Here is a 22,312-nt window from a genome sequence, read left to right as displayed (position 1 = left end):
ACTCCATTAAGGGGGGCCAAGCAAGGCCTGCAAGACTTTTCCCCTACATAGGGAAAGGCTTCCTGAATTCCTGAGGATCCACTGTCACGGAGGCTGATGGGAAATCCACAGTCCAGATCGGGTGTAGACGCTGGCAACTCACTACAGGCCTGAAGTCCTATCTATCCTACAGGGATTACTTCCCCAGCAATAGCTCAGGCAGCTGCACTAGTTCCACTCACTATGATGGCTGACTGGAAAGGGTTAACTAACTCCCTGTGCTCTGACTATGGGATTCCCTATATGTGTAAATATTCTATAGGTGAAATCCCTGGCTTCCTACTCAGATAAATCAGCAGGAACACTCACAGCAGAGAGAAGAAATCTCAGGCTGCTCTCAGTAGTTCTGTGTAGAGACCATGTTTTCCTCTTCTCTACTTCCTGGTTAACCTTAGCCTCACTTTCATTTTGGCTCCAAACTTCTTTCAGAGAGGTCACAAGGTCAGAAGCAAATCCTTCTTGCTGATTGGCCAGGCTGTGGCTGAAAACTGTCTCACTGCAGTGCAAGCAGCAGCCATGCTTTTGGTGGATCCAGATTTAAAGTCACAGGGTTAGTTTAATATTAAAGGCCAACAAAGAAACACTGACACACTAAGAATTGCCGACCAAGTGATTGTGCCCTAGGCAGGTGCCTACTCCTTGTTCTGGCTCTGCTACATTCCCAGACTTTCTGTTCAGCCCACCTTTGTTTTATCTTATTTGGGCTCAGCTTATTTGTATTATTGTTTCCATATTTGTCTTTACTCGAAACTAAAAAGGGGAAGTTTAATTTAAAGATGTTTTGTAGCATCAGAGTAACTAAGTGTTATCCAAGCTCCTCAGCATGTGTGGTCTTCTCCTTCTCTGCTCTGTGCTCTCTCTGTGGGGTAAGTACGTCCATTCCATCCCTCGTGTTGTCTCTTTGGGGTAAGTTCATTTATTTTGACCTTTTCTGTGTCACTGATTGAAATTGTGTGTTGTTTTTTCTGTGTGGGGTTCAGTACACACCTACATATATAAATTATGTTTCATTCACTCGCTGTGGATTATTATTATCCTTTATTTATAGTGAACTGACATATTCTGTAGCACTTTACAGAGATTATACATTATGCCCATCAGCCCCTGCCCCAGGGGATCTTACAATCCAAAGTCACATTCACATTTACAAGGGGCAGTTTAATGATATTTTTTCTTCTTAAAGGATAAGTAAACAATAAACTGATGAGGGGGCCATTCTAAGCACGTTTGCAATGTACATTCATTATTTATGTTTTTTAAATTCTGCTTAGAAAGGTTTCTAATTGTTTTTCCTAAGCAGAAGAACATCAGAGCAGCCTCTTTCTTTCTCCTGACAACTTCCTTGACTACTTGCTGGTCAGACTGGTGGGAAACTGACCAGCAGGTGGCGCTGTTGTAACGCAATTCATTTATATTAACAGTACGTGTATCCCTTAATATCTTGGAATTTAAAAAAACATATAATAAATGTACATTTCAAAAGTTCTTATGTTTACTTATCCTTTAAGATTATATTTTTTTAATCTCATATTACTTTTTAATATTCTCTAGCAACACCTTCACTGAAGTTTACATCTCCCACTTTGTATAAAAGTGGCCATCGCAAAATTAGCAGATCTTATAGTGTATGGCACCCTTAACCAAATATGACCACCAAAGACAGGGTGATATTGATTAAAGTGCTGATAATATTATCCAACGGGGGGAAGACCACAGCAATTAGCCAATGTGGTCCTCGATCACAAAGATGAATTAAACCTGCCCTATCAGATATCGATCGATCAGGGACACCCATCCCAACGCCCCCTACACAGGCAGATAAGCTGCTGAATCATCTAAAGGAGCAGTATCTGCCTGTGTAAGGCCACCCTAACATAAAGGGGAAACCAGCCTTTTGGCATATTTCTTTGGTCACTCTCTCATACTAAGACTGTAAATCTATCACAGGCCAGTGGTACTTGCAGAATGTGATTCTAATAGATTAGACTGTATGTGGGACCCAAAAGATCACAATTCACCACATTTAATTAATATTAGACTTTCCAGTTGTGTCTGTGTGATACCCGCCCAGTATAGGATGAGCCACTTCTACTTCTAGTCAAAGGCTCCTTTCATCATTCTCTGCTCATCAAAGGCCTTTTTATAGTCTCCTCAATCTGAATTTCCCATATCTGACATATATCACAGTTACACTGAGCTGAACATCCAATGAATCTTCTATTGAAGGTGCCGTGTGGGGGAGACCAGGACAATACTGTGTAGACCAACCTTCAGGAGTGGAAGTATTTGCTGGAGACTCAGTGACCTTCCCATGCAGTTTTGTCTTCTCCAGAAATCTCACAGCAATTACTAATAGGGCAATTGTCTTTCAAGCTGGAAATATCTCTTATTGTGGAGCTCCCATATATAACAGCAGATATGGCAACACAATACAGGAATACAAGGGAAGGGTGTCACTGGTGGGAGATCCTCAGGCTCAGAATGGGACCATCACTCTGACCAGTGTAAGAACAAGTGATAGAAAGAACTTCTGCTGCCGGGTCCAACTTCTAAATCAAAACACGATCATTCAGCAGTGGCAAAATGGAGGAGGCACCCGGCTAACTGTGAGGGGTAAGTATAATATAAATAAAAGGAGGTGCAAATGATGGAAGATGAGAGGGGAGAAAAGTGAAAAAGGGACAAATGGAGACCAATGTCCACCTCTCCCACAAAAAATCTTCTTGTTGAAGACAAGAATTAGTGTTAGTCCAAGGGGAAAGGTTGATCTACAGGTCACTGTTACTTATTAATTCCAAATTTGCAGGAGTGAATAGAAAATTACACTCACAATGTATCAGCCAATAAAAGCCTCTCACAATTCTACCAGTTCTTGTAGAAAGATTGATATAAACCGTTATGTTTTGTTGGCTAAACCAAGTTCCTTGGGGTAAAATAATTGTATATACAGGGGACAGACATCTCATCCTTCCCTCTCTCTGTATAAAAAAGGGGACAGACGGCTCATCCTTCCCTCTCTCTGTATATACAGGGGACAGACATCTCATCCTTCCCTCTCTCTGTATATACAGGGGACAGACATCTCATCCTTCCCTCTCTCTGTATATACAGGGGACAGACATCTCACCCTTCCCTCTCTCTGTATATACAGGGGACAGACACCTCATCCTTCCCTCTCTCTGTATATACAGGGGACAGACACCTCATCCTTCCCTCTCTCTGTATATACAGGGGACAGACGGCTCATCCTTCCCTCTCTCTGTATCTACAGGGGACAGACATCTCATCCTTCCCTCTCTCTGTATATACAGGAGACAGACATCTCATCCTTTCCTCTCTCTGTATATACAGGGGACAGACATCTCATCCTTCCCTCTCTCTGTATATACAGGGGACAGACATCTCATCCTTCCCTCTCTCTGTATATACAGGGGACAGACATCTCATCCTTCCCTCTCTCTGTATATACAGGGGACAGACGGCTCATCCTTCCCTCTCTCTGTATATACAGGGGACAGACGGCTCATCCTTCCCTCTCTCTGTATATACAGGGGACAGACATCTCATCCTTCCCTCTCTCTGTATATACAGGGGACAGACATCTCATCCTTCCCTCTCTCTGTATATACAGGGGACAGACATCTCATCCTTCCCTCTCTCTGTATATACAGGGGACAGACATCTCATCCTTCCCTCTCTCTGTATATACAGGGGACAGACATCTCATCCTTCCCTCTCTCTGTATATACAGGGGACAGACATCTCATCCTTCCCTCTCTCTGTATATACAGGGGACAGACATCTCATCCTTCCCTCTCTCTGTATATACAGGGGACAGACATCTCATCCTTCCCTCTCTCTGTATATACAGGGGACAGACGGCTCATCCTTCCCTCTCTCTGTATATACAGGGGACAGACGGCTCATCCTTCCCTCTCTCTGTATATACAGGGGACAGACATCTCATCCTTCCCTCTCTCTGTATATACAGGGGACAGACATCTCATCCTTCCCTCTCTCTGTATATACAGGGGACAGACACCTCATCCTTCCCTCTCTCTGTATATACAGGGGACAGACATCTCATCCTTCCCTCTCTCTGTATATACAGCGGACAGACATCTCATCCTTCCCTCTCTCTGTATATACAGGGGACAGACACCTCATCCTTCCCTCTCTCTGTATATACAGGGGACAGACATCTCATCCTTCCCTCTCTCTGTATATACAGCGGACAGACATCTCATCCTTCCCTCTCTCTGTATATACAGGGGACAGACATCTCATCCTTCCCTCTCTCTGTATATACAGGGGACAGACGGCTCATCCTTCCCTCTCTCTGTATATACAGGGGACAGACATCTCATCCTTCCCTCTCTCTGTATATACAGGGGACAGACATCTCATCCTTCCCTCTCTCTGTATATACAGGGGACAGACATCTCATCCTTCCCTCTCTCTGTATATACAGGGGACAGACATCTCATCCTTCCCTCTCTCTGTATATACAGGGGACAGACATCTCATCCTTCCCTCTCTCTGTATATACAGGGGACAGACGGCTCATCCTTCCCTCTCTCTGTATATACAGGGGACAGACACCTCATCCTTCCCTCTCTCTGTATATACAGGGGACAGACATCTCATCCTTCCCTCTCTCTGTATATACAGGGGACAGACATCTCATCCTTCCCTCTCTCTGTATATACGGGGACAGACATCTCATCCTTCCCTCTCTCTGTATATACAGGGGACAGACATCTCATCCTTCCCTCTCTCTGTATATAAAGGGGACAGACGGCTCATCCTTCCCTCTCTCTGTATATACAGGGGACAGACATCTCATCCTTCCCTCTCTCTGTATATACAGGGGACAGACATCTCATCCTTCCCTCTCTCTGTATATACAGGGGACAGACAGTTTAGTTATTATGTTACTATAATATCATCATCATCATCATCATCATCATCATTTATTTATATAGCGCTGTCAAGATACGCAGTGCTTTACTGCAGTTATAGCAAACATATAATATAACTAATTTCTGTCTCTGTTTGGATATTCTATTCTGTAGGTGAGAATAAGATGACTATGCATCAGCCTCCATTCATCTCTGCTCTGGTTGGTGACACTGTGACAATTCCCTGTCATTTCTCCATCAGCTCCAAGAAGAAAATTCAGAAAATATCTGTATCCAGTGTTCAGTGGAGCTTTGGTCAGTCCCAAAGCTGTGGGACAGTTATATATAACAGTAGCACAGGGGCAGTAAGAAGAGAGGACAGAGAGAGGATTTCTGTGGCTGGGGAAGGAGGCGCATCCATCCTAATCAAGCGGGTGACGACCAATGACAGAGGCTGGTACTGCTGTGGGGCACAAGTGACTGGAGATGGACAAGTTTATACAACTCAGAGAGAGAGAGGAACAAACCTGATCATTACAGGTATTTGTCATTGGAATATCATTTACTAATAAAAAATACCTGGGTTACACTGACAGTTATATTTATTTCCAACCTCCTGCAAAAGTGATCCATAACAAGTACATTGTGGCCTCAGAAGGAATATAGTGATATATTGATCTGCCCCAGAATCCCTCAGCCACAGCCCACAAATACGTTTATTTAGAGAATCTGGTGCAATTGTATCACTGACATTACTAGAAGTCTATAGAAGGGACATAAATGCATAGACTTGAGTCCCTCTGTAATATATTTATATTTTATTATTGTTCTTTCCTCACTACATATTAGCCTGAGGCAGTGTATAGTCTGACATTCACATAAACCTCCCAAACTCTAATGAAAGAGACCGAGAGGGACATTTATCAAAGGTTGAATTTCAAATTCATGTGAGTTTTTCAAAACTCCCATAAATTCTACAAATTGAAATTTATTTAAAAAAATCAAACTTTTTAATGTAATTAAAAAAAATGTAATTGACCCAAAAACTTGAATTGAATTCGATTCATATTTTAAAAACTCAATTAGAGTTTTTTCTCCAGAAATACGAATGTCAGGAAGGCTGAAAACAACTCAAAATTGATTCCTGGACCTCTCCCATTGACTTCAACAGCAATTGGGCAGGTTTTAGGTGGTGAATAGTTGCATTTGAGTTCTTAAAGGGCCAGATAATGATAAATCTCAAAAATCGAATTCAAAGTTTTTTTTTTTTAAAAGACTCTGATCGCATTTGATTAACTCCCTATTCAAATTTGACAGTTTTGACCATACAAAAACTTGAAAATTCAAATTTTGAATTCAAATTTTGAATTTGACCCTGATAAATCTGCACCTGAGAGTTGAAGTCTGTAGAATTGTCTGAATTATTAGGAGTAGAGATGTGAAACAAATCACAGAGAATGTAAAGAATACATGATGATTTGCTATGAACAAAGATCAAACATCTCAGACATTGTACAATAACTGCCATGAACAAGTCACACAGCTCCATGTAACTGTCACATGACACATAAATACACAAATCATACATGAAGCAATGTCCTGAAATACTGACAGTTGTAGTGGTGGATAAAGATTTAAAGGGGTTGTTCACCTTTGAGTTAACTGTAAGGGGCACATTTACTAAGGGTCGAATATAGAGGGTTAATAAACCCTCAAAGTCAAATCCTTCGACTTCGAATATCGAAGTCGAAAGGATTTACCGCAAATACTACGATCGATCGATCGAAGGAAAAATCGTTCGAACGATGAAATCCTTCGAATCGAACAATCGGGAAGGTCCCCATAGGCTAACATTGTAGCTCGGTAGGTTTAAACTGCCGAAGTAGGTATTCAAAGTATTTTTTAAAAAGACAGTACTTCGACTATCGAATGGTTGAATAGTCGAACGATTTTTAGTTCGAATCATTCGAATCGAAGTCGAAGGTCATAGTAGCCTATTCGATGGTCGTGAGACACCGGTGCCGTTTTGTGAATTTTTCACCATTTTGCAAATTTTGCGGGAAATTATCGAATTTTTTGGCGAAACGCCCCAAATTCGCCCATCACTACTCTTAAGGTGCAGCCACCAATCAAATAGTTACTTTCTGCTGTTCATTTCACATAAATCTTTATTTTGTAGCTGAGATTTCGTAGGGTCTGGTGAATGTCCAACCCCCCTCTGTCATCTACTCACATTATTCTTCTGATTTTAGGAAAAAACAATCGAATGAAGATCAAGCAGCCAAAGGAGGTCACATTCACAAACTCCTCTACTATCAGCTGTAACTTTACATTACCAGAGGATGAAGATCCCTTGTGGCTCGGGATATACTGGATGTTTGGGAACCCACGTGAGGGCTTTGCCTATCACCCACACCCAGAATTAATTCACCCCCGATACCGGGGCAAAACCAGACTGGTGGGTCAGTCAGACCTTTATCTGGAAGAGGTGATTGGAATGGATAACACCAACTTCTACTGCCGTGTGGCAATGCGCCTGTGTAATGATACTCAGCAAAACACCATTGAAACATTACTGGAGGAAGGAGCAGGGACACTTCTACACGTTGTGAATGGTAGGTAGGGAATATGCTATCGGAGTGAAATTATATTTTCTTTGCAAGAAATAAAATCAGTATGTGTGTATATATATATATTACACAAAAGCCATGAATATCCTGTAAATTATATCCTTATAAACAGTGAGTTCTGATATCATCAGTTATAAACGGTGAGTTCTGATGTGATTTCTGTCACTTGACTCATTGAAACTTGTGTATATAGTGAATAAAGTACCCCCAGTGGCAAAATATGAGGATATTAGAAGTTACCTTGGAGTTCCATGACCAATATAAAAACACTCGGCCTTTAGCCTCGTGTTTTTATATGGTCATGAAACGCCTTGGTAACTTATAATATCCTTATATTTTACAAGAGGGGGGACTTTATTCACTATATACACAAGTGTACCAAGAATATCATTTATATTAAATGCTTATAGACTGTGGTTAGTGATGTCATCTCTAAAATCAGTATTAAGTTATTTGTGAATTCAGGGGTACAGTCTCAATTATAAAACATGAGTGATACTCACTACAGCCTTGTGCCTTTATATGGTCACAGAACCCCTCAGTGACTTCTAATATCCTTATCATTTACAGTAGGGGGTACATTATCCCTTATAATACATGAGTGATACTCAGAGTTCCCTGTATAACTCAGCCTGCAGCCTTGTGCCTTTATATGGTCACAGAACAACCCCTCAGTGACTTCTAATATCCTTATCATTTACAGTAGGGGGTACATTATGCCTTATGATACATGAGTGATACTCAGAGTTCCCTGTATAACTAAACATATAACATATATATCTATGTGTGTGAGAAGTAAAACCATATCAGTGCTTTGACATGTGTCATGGAATAGAGGTTCCATCTCCATTTAATGTTAGAGATATTGTGGTATGAGGATTTCTCTCTGACTTCATATAAAGTCATATCCTCATGAGTTTCATCCATTTATTTTTGATGACCTTACATAAGGTTGATACCCCTTGCAAACTCAGTGTCGCATGTAATATAATAAGAAATAAAATTAGATTTGCCTGATCATTTTGGGGTTATTTTACCTTTATTATTTTAACACCATTAGTTTCTCATTTATTTGCTCTCCTAGTCCATGGACCCACTTCCCAGTGGACACTCTACATCATTATATTGGTCCGATGTGCGCTGATCTGCATTTTGATTCCAACTGGCATTCTGGGATTTATTAAAATAAGGGGTAAGTATATATATATTTGTAACCTGTAGAAGATAATTGCCCTTAAAAACCGTGGCTGCTCAGAGCAGAGCATTGTTATCTTGCAAATTTGTTAGAGGAGCTGCAACACTTGTGTTCTTAAGAAGAAGAGTTTAGGTGCCAAGAGTTTTTAACCGAAGAGACTTATTTTACAGACAGAAATATCAGAATTTGGCTCTTCCTTGAGAACCACTTGAGTATTTTTGTAGTATTGCTAAGATTAAGCATATAGGGTTCATACCACTATATTTATCTTATACAGAGCATCGCTGACTTCACTAAAGTAATTAGTCACCTTTGGACTCCAAATTTGATACCAGGGTCTTCTGTTCCAGGCTCCTCAGCACATTAACTCCTTGTATTGTCTACTGACCATTTACTCATGGTCACATGGTAGAGGAAATTTTTCACATGTGCAAACATCACATAAACCAGCAAGGGGTACTTCACAAACAATCAAACAATGCTGGAGGCATAACAGTTGTTATTGGTTAATAGACCTGGCCCAAATGTTGCCATTTTTATTAGCTCTTATATTTGTAATATGCATAGTAGATGAGAGAGGAGGAGCGCATTGCGGTAGAGGCTAAGACTAACCCCAAAATGTTTTTTAAGTATATTATTAGTAAAAAGATGCGAGTTTAGAGTGTTGCTGCTTTTAATAATGGTACCAGTATTGTAACAGCTACAGAAAAGGCAAATGTGCTAAATCAGTTCTTTTCATCAGTGTATACAATCAGTCAGAGTTCCCAGGCTCACTTTATAACTGCACTGTTGGCTCAGCACAATCTAGTCAGTGGCTGACTCAGGAAATGGTTCATAAAGCTTTAATATAAATTAATGTGAAAAAGGCAACAGGGCCAGATGGCATACAACCCCGGGTTTCCTTTGGGAGTTTAGTTCAGTTTTAGATTGGCCTCTATTTAGGATTTTCTCAGATTTAGTTTCATTTTGAATGGTACATATGGATTGGAAGAAAGATAATGTCATTCAAATATTTAAAAAGGGATTATGATCGCAGCCGAAATTATATGCCAGTAAGTTTGACTTGTTGGGCAAAATATGTGAAGGCTTATTATGGCATTGTATTCAAAATTGTGTCCTAGTGAATGGCATTATGAGCAGCAATCAGCATGGCTTTATAAAGGATAGGTCATGTCAGACTAATTTGATTGCTTTTTATGATGAGGTAAGTAAGATGCTGGACAGCGGGGGCAGTAGCTGTCATGCACCTGGGATGTAAAAATATACAAGTTATTCATACCCTTAATGGGACTGCACTAGGCAAATCCATAATGGAAAAAGACCTTGAAGTCCTTGTAGATAATAAACTTGTCTGTAGCAAGCAATGCCAGTCAGCAGCATCAAGGGCAAATAAGGTCTTCAACTGTATTAAATGGGCCAGAGATTCACGGGAGGAGGGGGTCATTGTTCCACTGTATAGAGCACTGGTAAGGCCCCATCTAGAATATGCCGTACAGTTTTGGTCTCCATCACTCAAACAGGACATTATTGTATTAGAGAGGGTACAGAGAAGGGCAACTAAGCTGGTAAAGGGAAAATCTAAGTTATGAGGAAAGACTGGCCAAATTTGGGATGTTCACGCTGGAGAAGAGGTGCTTAAGGGGTGATATGATAATTATGTATAAATATATAAGGGGATCATATAATAATCTCTCTAATGCTTTATTTACCAGTAGGTCTTTCCAGCTGACACAAGGTCACCCATTCCGATAAGAAGAAAAGAGGTTCCAGCTAAATATTGGGAAGGGGTTTGTTACAGTGAGAGCTGTGAAGATGTGGAATTGTCTCCCGGAATCAGTGGTACAGGCTGATACATTAGATAGGTACAAGGAAGGGTCGGATGCTTTATTCACCAGAAGCTCCTCCCAGCAGACAGGAGGGAGCCAATGAGATTAGAGGAGGGAAAGGGGTGTTACAGGGAGAGCTGGGAAGTGAATCAGGGGTACAGGCTGATACATTAGATAGGTATAAGAAGGGGTTGGATGGTGTTTAGCAAGTGAGGGAATACAGGGTTATGGAAGATAGCTCATAGTACAAGTTGATCTTGAATAGTCTGATTGAGATCTTGAATTTAGGAACATTTTTCCCCCTCTGAGGCAAATTGGAGAGGCTTCAGAAGGGACCTGTGTCTTTTTTCAACCTAACTACTATGTTAGAGAGCAATGCAGCACAGTATGATGTGAATGAACTGTAATTTTGGTCATGAAAGGAAAACTGGTGAATTTTAGAAGTTGTATCATGAACAGATGAGTGAGGGTACTATGACGATATGGTGGCTCAAGGCAAGAAATGTAAAAGGGCAATATTTACTTAAATATATAGACCAGTTTGGTAAGATTCTTTAATATGCCACTTAATATGATATAAACTATGTGTTCATTTTGGGGGTATAGTTTTCCTTTAAGTTAACTTTTAGTATGTTATACAAAGGCCATTTCTAAGCAACTTTTCAATTGGTCTTCATTGTTTATTTTCTTTAGTTTTTTAAATTTGTTGCCTCTGACTCTTTCAAGCTTCCAAGTAAGATTAATAACCCCAAAAAACAAGTGTTCTGTAAGAAATTGCTACTTTTTTTTTACTCATCTTTCTTTTGAGGCCCTCTAATATTCTAGTCTCCTATTTAAATCAATGCATGGTTGGTAGAGTAACAATGCATGGTTGCTAGGGCAACCACATTGCTGAAATTGCAAACCCAAGAACTGCTGAATAAAAAGCTAAATAACTCAAAAATCACAAATAATAAAAAATTAAAACCAATTGCAAATTGCTATCTCATATGTACCAAGGAGCTCTTATCTTGTGTCAGAGAGCTATTAAATGTTACCTTCCCATTGTTCTATTTTTAGGCTGCTAGTTGGGGAAGGGAGGGGGATAATATCACTCCAACTTGCAGTGTAGCAGTAAAGAGTGACTGAAAATTATCAGAGCACAAGTCACATGACTGGGGATACCTGGGAAATGGACAATATGTCTAGCTCGTGTCAGATTGCAAAATTAAATATAAAAATTTTGCAATTTTGTGTGTATCCCCACTTTGTACAACTGATGTTTTACTGTGTATCTACATTTATAATAACTATACCTGCAATACAAGTGTTAAACTGAATCTCATGGAAGATTTCTTTTTCTTTTTTCCACAGAAGACATTTATACTATTTATCAGATGAAAGTAAGTCAAATACTTACTCCTCGCTATACAATGCACAACTCTTTCTCTCTCTCTCTCTCTCTCTCTCTCTCTCTCTCTCTCAATCCGGCCTTTGCCTAGTTTTTTAAATTATTCCTACTTATTTTTGCTTTTATAGACCCTGGTTCCCCAGTAGAAGACTCCTTGCATCATCCAACCCTCTTCTTTCTTAATTTGCTAAACATTGATTTATTTTCTCCTAATGATCAATCAATTTGTACAAAGCTACACCTTTATTCTTAGCACAAATAAAAAGAATGTGGCTCCTACAAGGCTCTGCTACACTCAATGTTAATGGAGATTCCCCAGTAAAATGTTGGAGAGACATCATTGCACTGGGTTTTGAAACCTATTGAAATCTCAATAAAATTATACTGTAAAACCCTTCAGAAGTTCTATTTTCTTAGTGGCCTTTAGTAATTACTTATGGATTAAAAATGTTTTAACAATTTTACTTTTAGTCTTATTGAAGTTGGATGTGGTTGGGTCTCTTTATCAAGATAAAAAGGATTGCCATGCCCTTAAATTGAAGGCATTTTCCATCATTGCCAATGTAATTGTTGTTCTAATTGTCTAAAGAATGAATTGGTTTAGCACGTTATTAAAGGCACCCAATACAGACTGATTGACACTCTACCGGTCCAACATCTTATGTGGCATATAAATATATATATATAAAGTGCTGGGATATCCCCACAAACAACTTTTTCAGCTTGACCAAAGTAAATAGACCTTGTGCTTATAATATATCATGCCATTTTTTTTTATAATATAAAACAGTAATGGAGAACTGTTTTGCTTTTAGGCCTACTGCCTACCATATAATTACTTCTAATAACTAGAAATAATGAGCTCTGTATAAACAACCCCTCCCTTCACTTATTTGTTGTGACTCTGTTTGGACTACTTATATGCAGAAGTCCATTTTGCATCAATCCAATGGTAATTTTATTTTTTAATGTGCAAGAACCAGTCTACCCTGCCATAGATTGTAGATTGTTGGCATATATCTGATTGCCCAAACTAAATATTGTATGATTCTAGTTCCTACCTGAAAACTGTGTTGTATTTTTGTCATATAATTGCTGACTGAATTATTGCTGCATGGGGTTTTATTATTATTATTATTATTATTATTACAGTACCACTGGCATACGTTTGTAGGGACCCATAGGATCACATTTCCCTATGGCTAAGTCCATTTTCTACTGGAAAAAAGCCTTGCGTTTTAAGCAAAGCCATGTTTCTATAGTCATACAAGTATAAAGCTCAGACATGCTCCAGCTAACCTCCACATGGTGTAAGCAAATTCTGCATGATCTGATGCCTGCTGTTTTTTGCCCAAAAAATAAACAAATGTCCCAGTATCCAGATCTTGATCGTAGGGCCTAAAATAAAAAATACAACATTTTAAACCATATATGGTCTAACATACATTTTGTATCTAGCAGATTCGTAACGACCTATTGTTTTGATGGTGTTCTCATTCAATCCCAACAGAGCAGCCTGTGTAGCCGCCCCTATACGAAATGAATGTGTCTTGAAGCCTTCAGTAGGAATGCCCAGTTTTTGTAAGCACATTTTCTGCATGCTGGCAAATTGATATCTCGAAACAAATTTACTATCCTGGTGAAGAAAAAATGGTCCTGTAACTTTTGGCCTAATGGCTGCAAACTCTCTAAAAGCTTTAATTGGGCATAAGTTATTATTGCACAAAGGGCCTAGTCATGAGATCAAACCTTTTGCCTTCTTGTCAGTCTTGGAGTTGTTCACCACTATTTTCAATTTCCCTTCAACAATGGTTAAATCCTCAACCTTTAGACCTCCCGTTTTTATTTTGGATGGGGCAACAACCTCACTTACCCTCAATGCTGCAAAAAAGGATAAAGTATAAATAGAGCTCTAAACAATATACATTCATAAGCATTCACGCCAACTTCAGGTAAAACATTTATCAATTCATTTAATAACTCAATAGTAATGGGTTTCCTTGTATCAACAGATTTGTTTTTCCTGGCTAAACCTTTTAGAATCTGTTTTACTAAGTGTGTTTTAGTAAAGTCCATCCTACCCATAAGTTTCAGGAAGAATGGTATTCCAGCAACTCTCCTTTTTAAAGTGGCGACACTATTCTGATATTCCATGTGTTTTGACAAGAAATACAAAAATAATTCAGATTCTGATGTATAGTCTGTGAACTGACTCTGGGGTCTAAATCTATCCCAAGTCTTCCAGTCATATATATATTGCGATAAAGTCTTCTCCGACAACAAATTAATCACTGCTTCCTTCAGTTTCACCAAACCAAATCCCAAAAATACTCTGGACATGCCGTTCCTTGCACTTCCGCTCATTTCTCTAGTCCCCAGAATATCCCAAACTGTAAGTGAGACAGAGAATCAGCAGTTGTATTGAGAGTTCCTTTTATATGCTTAGCCTTACACTAAATATTATTTTGTAGTGATCTACACACTAAATGCCTCAAAAGTTTAAGAACTGGCAAGGACTTTGAAGATAAGTTATTTATAACCTGAACAACTCACAAATTATCTGTTCTAAAAAGTATTCTTTTATTTGCAAGTATGTGACCCCAAATTTCTACTGCCACCACTATAGGAAATAATTCTAGTAACACCAGTTATTTTGTAAGTTCTGCATCTACCCAACTTTGAGGCCAAGTACCTACACTCCACTGACCTTCAAAAAATGTGCCATAGCCCACTGAAGACGCTGCATCAGTAAATAACTGTAAACTATCACTATCGGCAAATTCCCTTTGCCAACATGACTTTCTATTGAAATACTTCAGAAATTGCTGCCAGACCTTCAAGTCCTCTTTTGTCTCAGCCGAGATTCTAATGTGAAAGTTAGGATTTTTAACTATTCTATTAAAGACCCTGCCTATAGGTAATATGCGTGTGGCAAAATTCAAATGACCAATTAAAGACTGAAATTCAGCTTTAATTTCTTAACAAGTAATGCTTGAGCAATTAACCGTTTCAATTTCTCCAATTTCTCTACTGAAATTCCATCTTAACCGAATCAATTTCAATACCCAGAAATTGTATTAATGTCGTAGGCACTATCGTTTTCTCCTCTGATGGCGGCACACCAAACTCCTTTGCTATCCACATAAAAACTCTCAACAAGTGACAGCGACTTTCTGTTGCATTTGGACCAATAAACAAAAAAACATCTAAATAATGTATAACAAAAGAAGATCAAGATTCAAACTTAACAGCCCATTCAATGAATTTGGCAAAAACCTCAAAATAAAAACATGATAATGCACAACCCATAGGTAGCCTTTTATTGTAATAATAATTTCCATCGAAGTGAAAACCCAATACCCAATAGCAGTCTGGGTGTATTGGCAATAATCGAAATGCAGATTCCACATCTGATTTAGCCATAAGAGCTCCTTGCCCACATTCCCTAAGAATATCTAAGGCTTGGTCAAAAGAAGTGTAAGAAACCGAACACAAATCATCATCAATTCCATCATTCACAGAATCACTGCAAGGGTATGATAGGTGATGAATTAACCTAAATGCGCCAACTTCTTTTTTAGGAACAACTCCCAAGGTGACACTTTGAACCTTTGGAATGGAAATTCATTAAAAGGACCTTGAATCCTGTCCAATTCCAACTCCTTTTGTATCTTATTCCTAACAACTTCCTCATGTAAATAAGCAGATTTCAAATTGTCATAAACACATATAGATGTCTTAATGTTCTCAGTGGGTATATGAAAACCTTCACTAAAACTTTGTCTAATTAGTATGGCCATCTGCTGGTTTGGATAGAGCTCTAGCCAAGGCAACATTTTTAACCAGCTAGCGGGGGTTGTCAATTTTGCCTGGCTGCTCTTTTGACATTTTAAGGTTAACTGCGTATTTTCTTGCACAATGAAAGGAAGGATGATTACCATTGCAAATAGAACATTCGTGTTTATATCTACAATTAGCCTGCCATTTACACACTGACTCATTATACGCCCAACAACAATTTGGTTTGGCAGCTGGATTTTTACTTGTGCCATTAGCGACAGGAGGAGGTCTAGGAGCTAACATTCCTAACCAAAGATCTACATCTTTCTTTCCCCAAGTGACTTCTGGGTGGACTGACGTTTTTTGTCTAAATCTGTCGTCATAGAAATACCAAGATAATCCCCCATAACTTTTGTAAGCTTCAAGGATAATGTCAATATGTTTAAACAATTGTGGTCCAAGTTGGGGGGTTTTCTTAGTCATTACATTCTGTCTTCCTGCTTTATTAATTGTAAAATCCTTGGCTGATGGAATTAAAGACAAAATTTCCATGTATTTCCCCCATAATAATTTTTTCCTTTACACTGGCTGACAGATGTAGGCCCAATGGTGTAGTGTTACATATTACTGCATCTTTTAAACATACTTCAGGTACTTTTGAACCTGAATTATTGCAGGAGCTATATTATTAATTAATGCCGAGAGCGAGTTAATCGCCTCTCTAAAAGTTAGTAGCTCTACATTACCTAACGCACTCGCGACATCCTTGCCTTGTGTTGCCTTCGCCGACTGTGCTGGTTTCTCTGGTCCTGGATGTGCTGTTGATGGGGCTGTAGATGTAGAGGGTAGCGGTTCCTGAGTTGTGGTTACAGCTCTTATGTATTTAGGCCCACTTGCAACAGCGGCCTGAGTAAGTGCCCCTGGAACCGCTACCTCTCCTCTTGGTGTGCCGGACCTCACAGGAAACTCTGCTCTTGTTTCTTGTCTTGGTGGTGATATAGATTGCCATTCTGCTGCTGTGTGCTGCTTGGCTGCGGTGCTCCTCTTTGCTGGCTTCTTCGCCGGAATCTTCTTAGTTGTGGCAGCACTCTTCTTTCCACGCAGGATCCGACTCCTAGTTGCTTGAAGCTGATTTGGCTCCGTCTCACGTTCCGTCACGCTGGCCGCCTCCTCCGACGTCACATCCACGTCGTCCATCACTTCCATGTTGGCGCACGGGTCCCAGGTGCTGTTCTAAAGAAGCCGACGAAGATCCTCATCACTGGCGAAGTTCCGCATCCATTGAAGGACGTCCATGCCGGGGCTCATCTCTTCTGTCGCAGACCTTCTCCACTGATGACTTTCGCAGAAGAACCTGAATCCCGGTAAGCACCTGTCTTTTATACCCTACAGGTTCCGTCACGTGACCGGATTCAACCAATCAAAATTGAAATCACTTCACCAGCCGGGCCTACATCCGCAATCTCAATTATGGATCCGCACACACCAATTTTCTGCAGTTTTCTTTAATTTTTATTAACCACCAATATCAACGTTTCGGGGGGTACAACCTCCCTTCGTCAGGATATACATTTAAATGTGAAAAAACACCTTTATAGGCTTAGCTCCGCCTACATTGTTACATGTGATCTAATTAACATCTTTTTATATTTCCCCATCTGGGTTTCAAAATTTTTTAAAAATTCTCGTAGTGTATAAACAGTGATTAATAACTCGTGAGATTTTCTCTTATACAAAAAAGTAAAATATTAAATACTTTATAAGTTGTTGTGATATTCCCCTAGTAAAAACAGCCCTATACTTCCACCCATACCTTTTGTTTTCAAACAGTAAATCCATTTAGTCAGTGAATCATTTTCTACCTTTGTTGTTAATATTATTTTCTCTCTATCCCCTGACTGTTCATTTCTGTGAAAAAATAGAGGGATAAAAACATTGTATCAAAAAGTGTAATTGGAATAAAAAGGACAAGAAATTTAGGGTTAAGACACTCTGGAGAATGAGTATGTTATAATCATAAAAAACATGCCAAACTGAAATTTTCATTGAGACCCTTTGGAGTTAGCGTTTTGAGTTGCCATATCCAAAAGGCCTCACGTCTTAAAAGGTTCCTTTTAAAATCATTGCCTTTATCCTTTCAAACCACTTCTAAAATTTGCCATCTTAACTGCGATATGTTATGTTTCATTTCAAAGAAATGTTTTGCTAGTAGTGTTTCTTTCTTATATTTCTCTTTTTCTTTCCCTTTAACCTCACTTGTTTCTGGTTTAAAATTTCTTATGACACTTTTATGTTCATACATTCTTAGTTTGAAAGATCTAGATGTTTGGCCCACGTATCCTAATCCACAGGGGCATTTTAATAAATATACTACACCTTCCGTATCACATGTGGAAAAAGATTTGAGTTTTATATCATGTCCTGAGCTCGGGTGTTTGCATATATCTCCTTTAATCACCCCGCTACAATGTCCACAGCTATGGCAGGGAAAGGTTCCACTTTTGTTAGAAACTTTTTTATGGGTGGGTTTCTCCCCTAAGTCAGTTCTGATGATCCCATCAGAAATTGTCTTACCCCTCTTAAAGCTAAATAGAGGTTTCTCCTTAAAAAGTTTGCCATATACTCTATCTTTTTGTAAAATGGGCCAGTTTTGTAGTATCGCCTTCTTTACAAAGGTTGAATGGGGACCAAATGTTGTCACGTATGTTAAATTTTGTTTTTTCTTTCTATTTATTTTTTCTTTCACTTTTAAACATTCTAGTCTATCTATACCCAATACCTCTTCTTTGATCTTTTCTAACTCCCTTCTATCATATCCTCGTTGGTTAAAGTTTTTTATCATTATGTCTGCCTGTTCTTTGTATAGTTCATCAGACGAGGTGATTCGTCTCGCTCTGATGAACTGACTTTTTGGTAACCCTTTCATTACTCCTGCTGGATGATAGCTTTCTCTGTGTAGGAGGTTATTTCTGTCTGTTTGTTTTCTATACAAATCGGTTGTAAAAGTCCCCCCTTCATGGGTAACCTTTACATCCAAATAGTTTACTACGTTTGGACCCACATTCATGGTAAATTTAATTGTGTCATGTACTGTATTTATGTAGTTATAGAATTCAGACAATAGTTCTCTTGTACCTGTCCAAACCATGAACATGTCGTCCACATATCTATACCACATGTCGACGTATTTACTATATACAGGGTGCGAAAAAATAAATTCATGCTCAAATTTATGCATGTAAATATTCGCTCGTCAGGCCGGAGGATAACCAGCACCACTAAAGCAGAAAAAGTGAGTAAAGTTCCAGGTGTGCGGTGTAACCATTCCAATACTACATCCGCAATCAACAAAAAACGCTCGGCAGGTGAGGTTAACCTTTTACTTGCCATCAACCTGCCCATGCTGGAGCTGGGTTAATTCCCTGTGCTACACATTATTCAAAGAAATGCGAACCATAAGAAAGGTCAATTTTAATTGAAGCACATTTGTGAGCTCTGCATTCCAGTTCATGGCAAAGTCTTGGTTTAGGTTTGAGCCTTGCTGCTTGGCAGGTGCTGAGAGTGCTCATTTGCAGCAAACCAAATCAACAACCCAATCATTTCTGCTTCTGTTACCAAGGAATGCCAGCCACCATGCAACATTTTACCTTTTCTAGCTGTCAATACAATGCCGACTGAGTCTTCAGCTGCAAGCTTTCCATTCAAGCTTCTGCAAGATTAGCTACTTTCTCATGTTCCGAGAGTGCAAGGAACATCATTCTGGGAAAGAATAAAAAAGTGCCTCTAACTAACATAAGCCACAGATCTACACTTTGAGAAATCTGCTTTTGCTTGGTTGGAAGGCATAAACTTTCCAAGGGGCAGACGTCTGTATGCAAAAGAGCCTCCAGTTTTCAGTAGAACCGTGTCTTTATGGGCACACAAGTACAAAGAGCCGGCATGGTTACACTGGCAAAGTCTATCCTCTGCAGAACTTAAGCAAAGAAAGCAGACACTGCTCAGCATCAAACTCAGAATCTTCAGTTTGCAACACAAACACTTTAACCAACTAAGCCACAGCTTCACTTTGAGCCAATGGCCACTGCAGACAGAGAGAAACACACACACATATGCTTTTCTATAGTTTTATGGGATCTCGATATAGAAGTTATGAGTCAACTTAGGGGCTGTTCCTGCTGAATTGTGCTTAAGACATGAGGTAAAAAACAAATGTTGGCATAGATTTTTGGTTTGATTTTATTACACAGACAAAAGACAAAAATACAGGTTCCCAGACTTGCATTTCAAATTCATTTCATCACCATATTTCCTTATTTGTCTTTGCTTGGAACTAAAAATGAGAAGTAGAAATATTGTGGTAGAATGACCAAAGAAATGGGGGGAAATGTTTTGGCTTTAATTTCTCCCCAATAGGAGTTAAACGCTATAAGGGAGATATTACTAAACAGGGAATGGATTCTCTGTTAAAAAGAATTTTGCTGTCGGGCCCTAGAAGCTATAGTGTTTGGCAGGGCCACCATTAGAAATCACGGGGGCCGGACAACAAAATTATTGCAGGTTAATGAATCTCCTTAGGGTGCCCACGGACCGCACTTCCTGGTTTCCTATGCGCATTGACGCTCTTGTGATTACGTCAGGGTGCAATGGCGCAAAATTCAAATAGTATTAAAGGGGCCTTTACACTGTAATCTTTGCCTGTTGTTTGGTTCTACTTAGTGAGTTCCTTGGTGTTGTTTCTGTGTATTCTGGTATTCTGATTCCTGTTTTGACCCCTGCCTGCCTGATTAATCTGACTTCTGTGATCCTGACCCTTGCCTGATTATCCGACAATTCTCCACTCCGTTATCTGACCATTCTGATTGATCTTCTGGTTTTGAACCTTGCCTGTCCGATCTTGATTGTACTCAGCCTGAACCGACCTCTGCCTGTCTGACCACACATTTGCCTGACCCTTGAACTGTTATCTTCTGCCCAGAACCCTTAGCTTGGCTCCTCTCTTTATAAGACCTGGCAGCATCCAATTAGCCGAGGGCTCCTCTTGAGGTGAAAAGCGGCTGTTAAGGGCTAGTCCACACGGGGAGATAGCCACGCGTTTGCGGTCGCGGCGACAAAGCGCCGCGCCAGTCGCCGCGACCGGCGCAGGCGACAGTTTTGTATGGGCGCCTATGTAAAAACGCCTGTGCTAACCACACGAGGCGATGCGCTTTTCAACAGTCGCCTGAAAAAGCCTGGCGAGGCATTTTCAGGCGACTGTTGAAAAGCACATCGCCTCGTGTGGTTAGCACAGGCGTTTTTACATAGGCGCCCATACAAAACTGTCGCCTGCGCCGGTCGCGGCGACTGTCGCCTGCGCCGGTCGCGGCGACTGGCGCGGCGCTTTGTCGCCGCGACCGCAAACGCGTGGCTATCTCCCCGTGTGGACTAGCCCTAAAGGTGGAAGCAAAAGCCGAGTCCAGGAAGCTTAGCATTGGTTCTGGGTGCCGATCGTGACACATGAACAGTGTACTGGATGGGAATGTCGTACTGAATTACTACAAATGCCTAATGGATGTCCTTCCTGAGCTGAAATACCTATTACCTGAAGCTCTGTGTGAGTTATATGTGTCTCTACATATACTGTCTCTATCTATGAGCTCTTTGTGAGCCTGCCAGTCTCCTGGGGACATTGTCTATGACTAATAAACAGTTCATTGTTTGCATCATAAGAACCTCCTGGCGCCCAATCATTTTGTATGCACAGTAGAGTGTGGTAGTTGCACTACACCTTAGACGGAAAGCTTCCACGTAGCAAAGGCCCAGATCCTGAAGAGAGAGTCCAATATAACCCAAGCTCCTACCTTAGCTGGATATTAACTATCTGTGGTCTGGATAGCCCAGATTGGCGTTACAGCTATAAAGAACCTGCCAGTTGATCCAGAGGAAGGACCCCCCAATCATAGCACACATAACCCTAAAAGTTCCAGCACAGAACCCCCACCCCCAGCACACCAACCCATCTTACCCCCCACCCAATGTAAAAAGAAACTAGTAAATGTTATGTGTCAGTTACGCATGTGTTTTATGGCACCTGTGTATATGTGTGTGTATATATATATATATATATATATATATATATATATATATATATATATATATATATATATATATATATATATATATATATATATATATATATATATATATATATATATATAGTATATGTTTTAAGCCTCAGAACAGATAACGTACTGCCTTGATTGTAATAACCAGTTATGGGCAAATTTGTCCCGTTTTTGCGAAGCGCACGAAAAATGTGCGAAATTGGATTTTGGATGCCGTCGACAATTAATGCACATAAAAGTCAATGGGTGTCTGTTTAATTGTCGCCAGCGCCCAAATTGACGCCGGGGTCGGAATTGTCTTCGGTGTCAAAAATTATTTTACTCTGGTGAATTTTCGCAGCAAATTAGCAAATTTGCGAAACACGCAAATTTGCTGCAAATTCGTGCCTGGTGAATAAATTCGCCCATCTCTAGTAATAACCTGTGCCAGCATCAAATGCAGCCAAATAA

General features: G+C 39.9%; 2 protein-coding genes across 2 annotated transcripts in view; both read left to right on the top strand.

Moving 5' to 3' along the window:
* The window catches only part of LOC108711765, a 79,871-nt gene that overhangs the window by 29,092 nt on the left and 28,467 nt on the right, over nt 1-22,312 (top strand). The window lies entirely within an intron of this gene.
* Nucleotides 799-12,375, top strand: LOC121401660. Its single transcript, XM_041587366.1, has 7 exons — nt 799-905; nt 2,266-2,652; nt 5,115-5,480; nt 7,193-7,555; nt 8,655-8,762; nt 11,945-11,973; nt 12,110-12,375. Exons 1-7 carry the CDS (start codon nt 863-865, stop codon nt 12,125-12,127), a joined length of 1,314 nt encoding a protein of 437 aa, XP_041443300.1. The 5' UTR covers nt 799-862; the 3' UTR covers nt 12,128-12,375.

Source organism: Xenopus laevis, chromosome 3L (assembly GCF_017654675.1).
Source record: "Xenopus laevis strain J_2021 chromosome 3L, Xenopus_laevis_v10.1, whole genome shotgun sequence".
Classification (NCBI taxonomy): domain Eukaryota; kingdom Metazoa; phylum Chordata; class Amphibia; order Anura; family Pipidae; genus Xenopus; species Xenopus laevis.
Note: the sequence above shows the minus strand (reverse complement) of the source record. Positions and strands in the feature narration are given on the sequence as shown.

What these genes read in the sequence shown, in the direction of transcription:
- LOC121401660 (XM_041587366.1), top strand. Translation starts at nt 863, where the DNA reads ATGTGTGGTCTTCTCCTTCTCTGCTCTGTGCTCTCTCTGTGGG. An exon ending in CTCTGTGCTCTCTCTGTGGG is followed by an intron (nt 906 to 2,265) that starts GTAAGTACGTCC and finishes CTTCTATTGAAG; the next exon opens with GTGCCGTGTGGGGGAGACCA. An exon ending in CACCCGGCTAACTGTGAGGG is followed by an intron (nt 2,653 to 5,114) that starts GTAAGTATAATA and finishes TCTATTCTGTAG; the next exon opens with GTGAGAATAAGATGACTATG.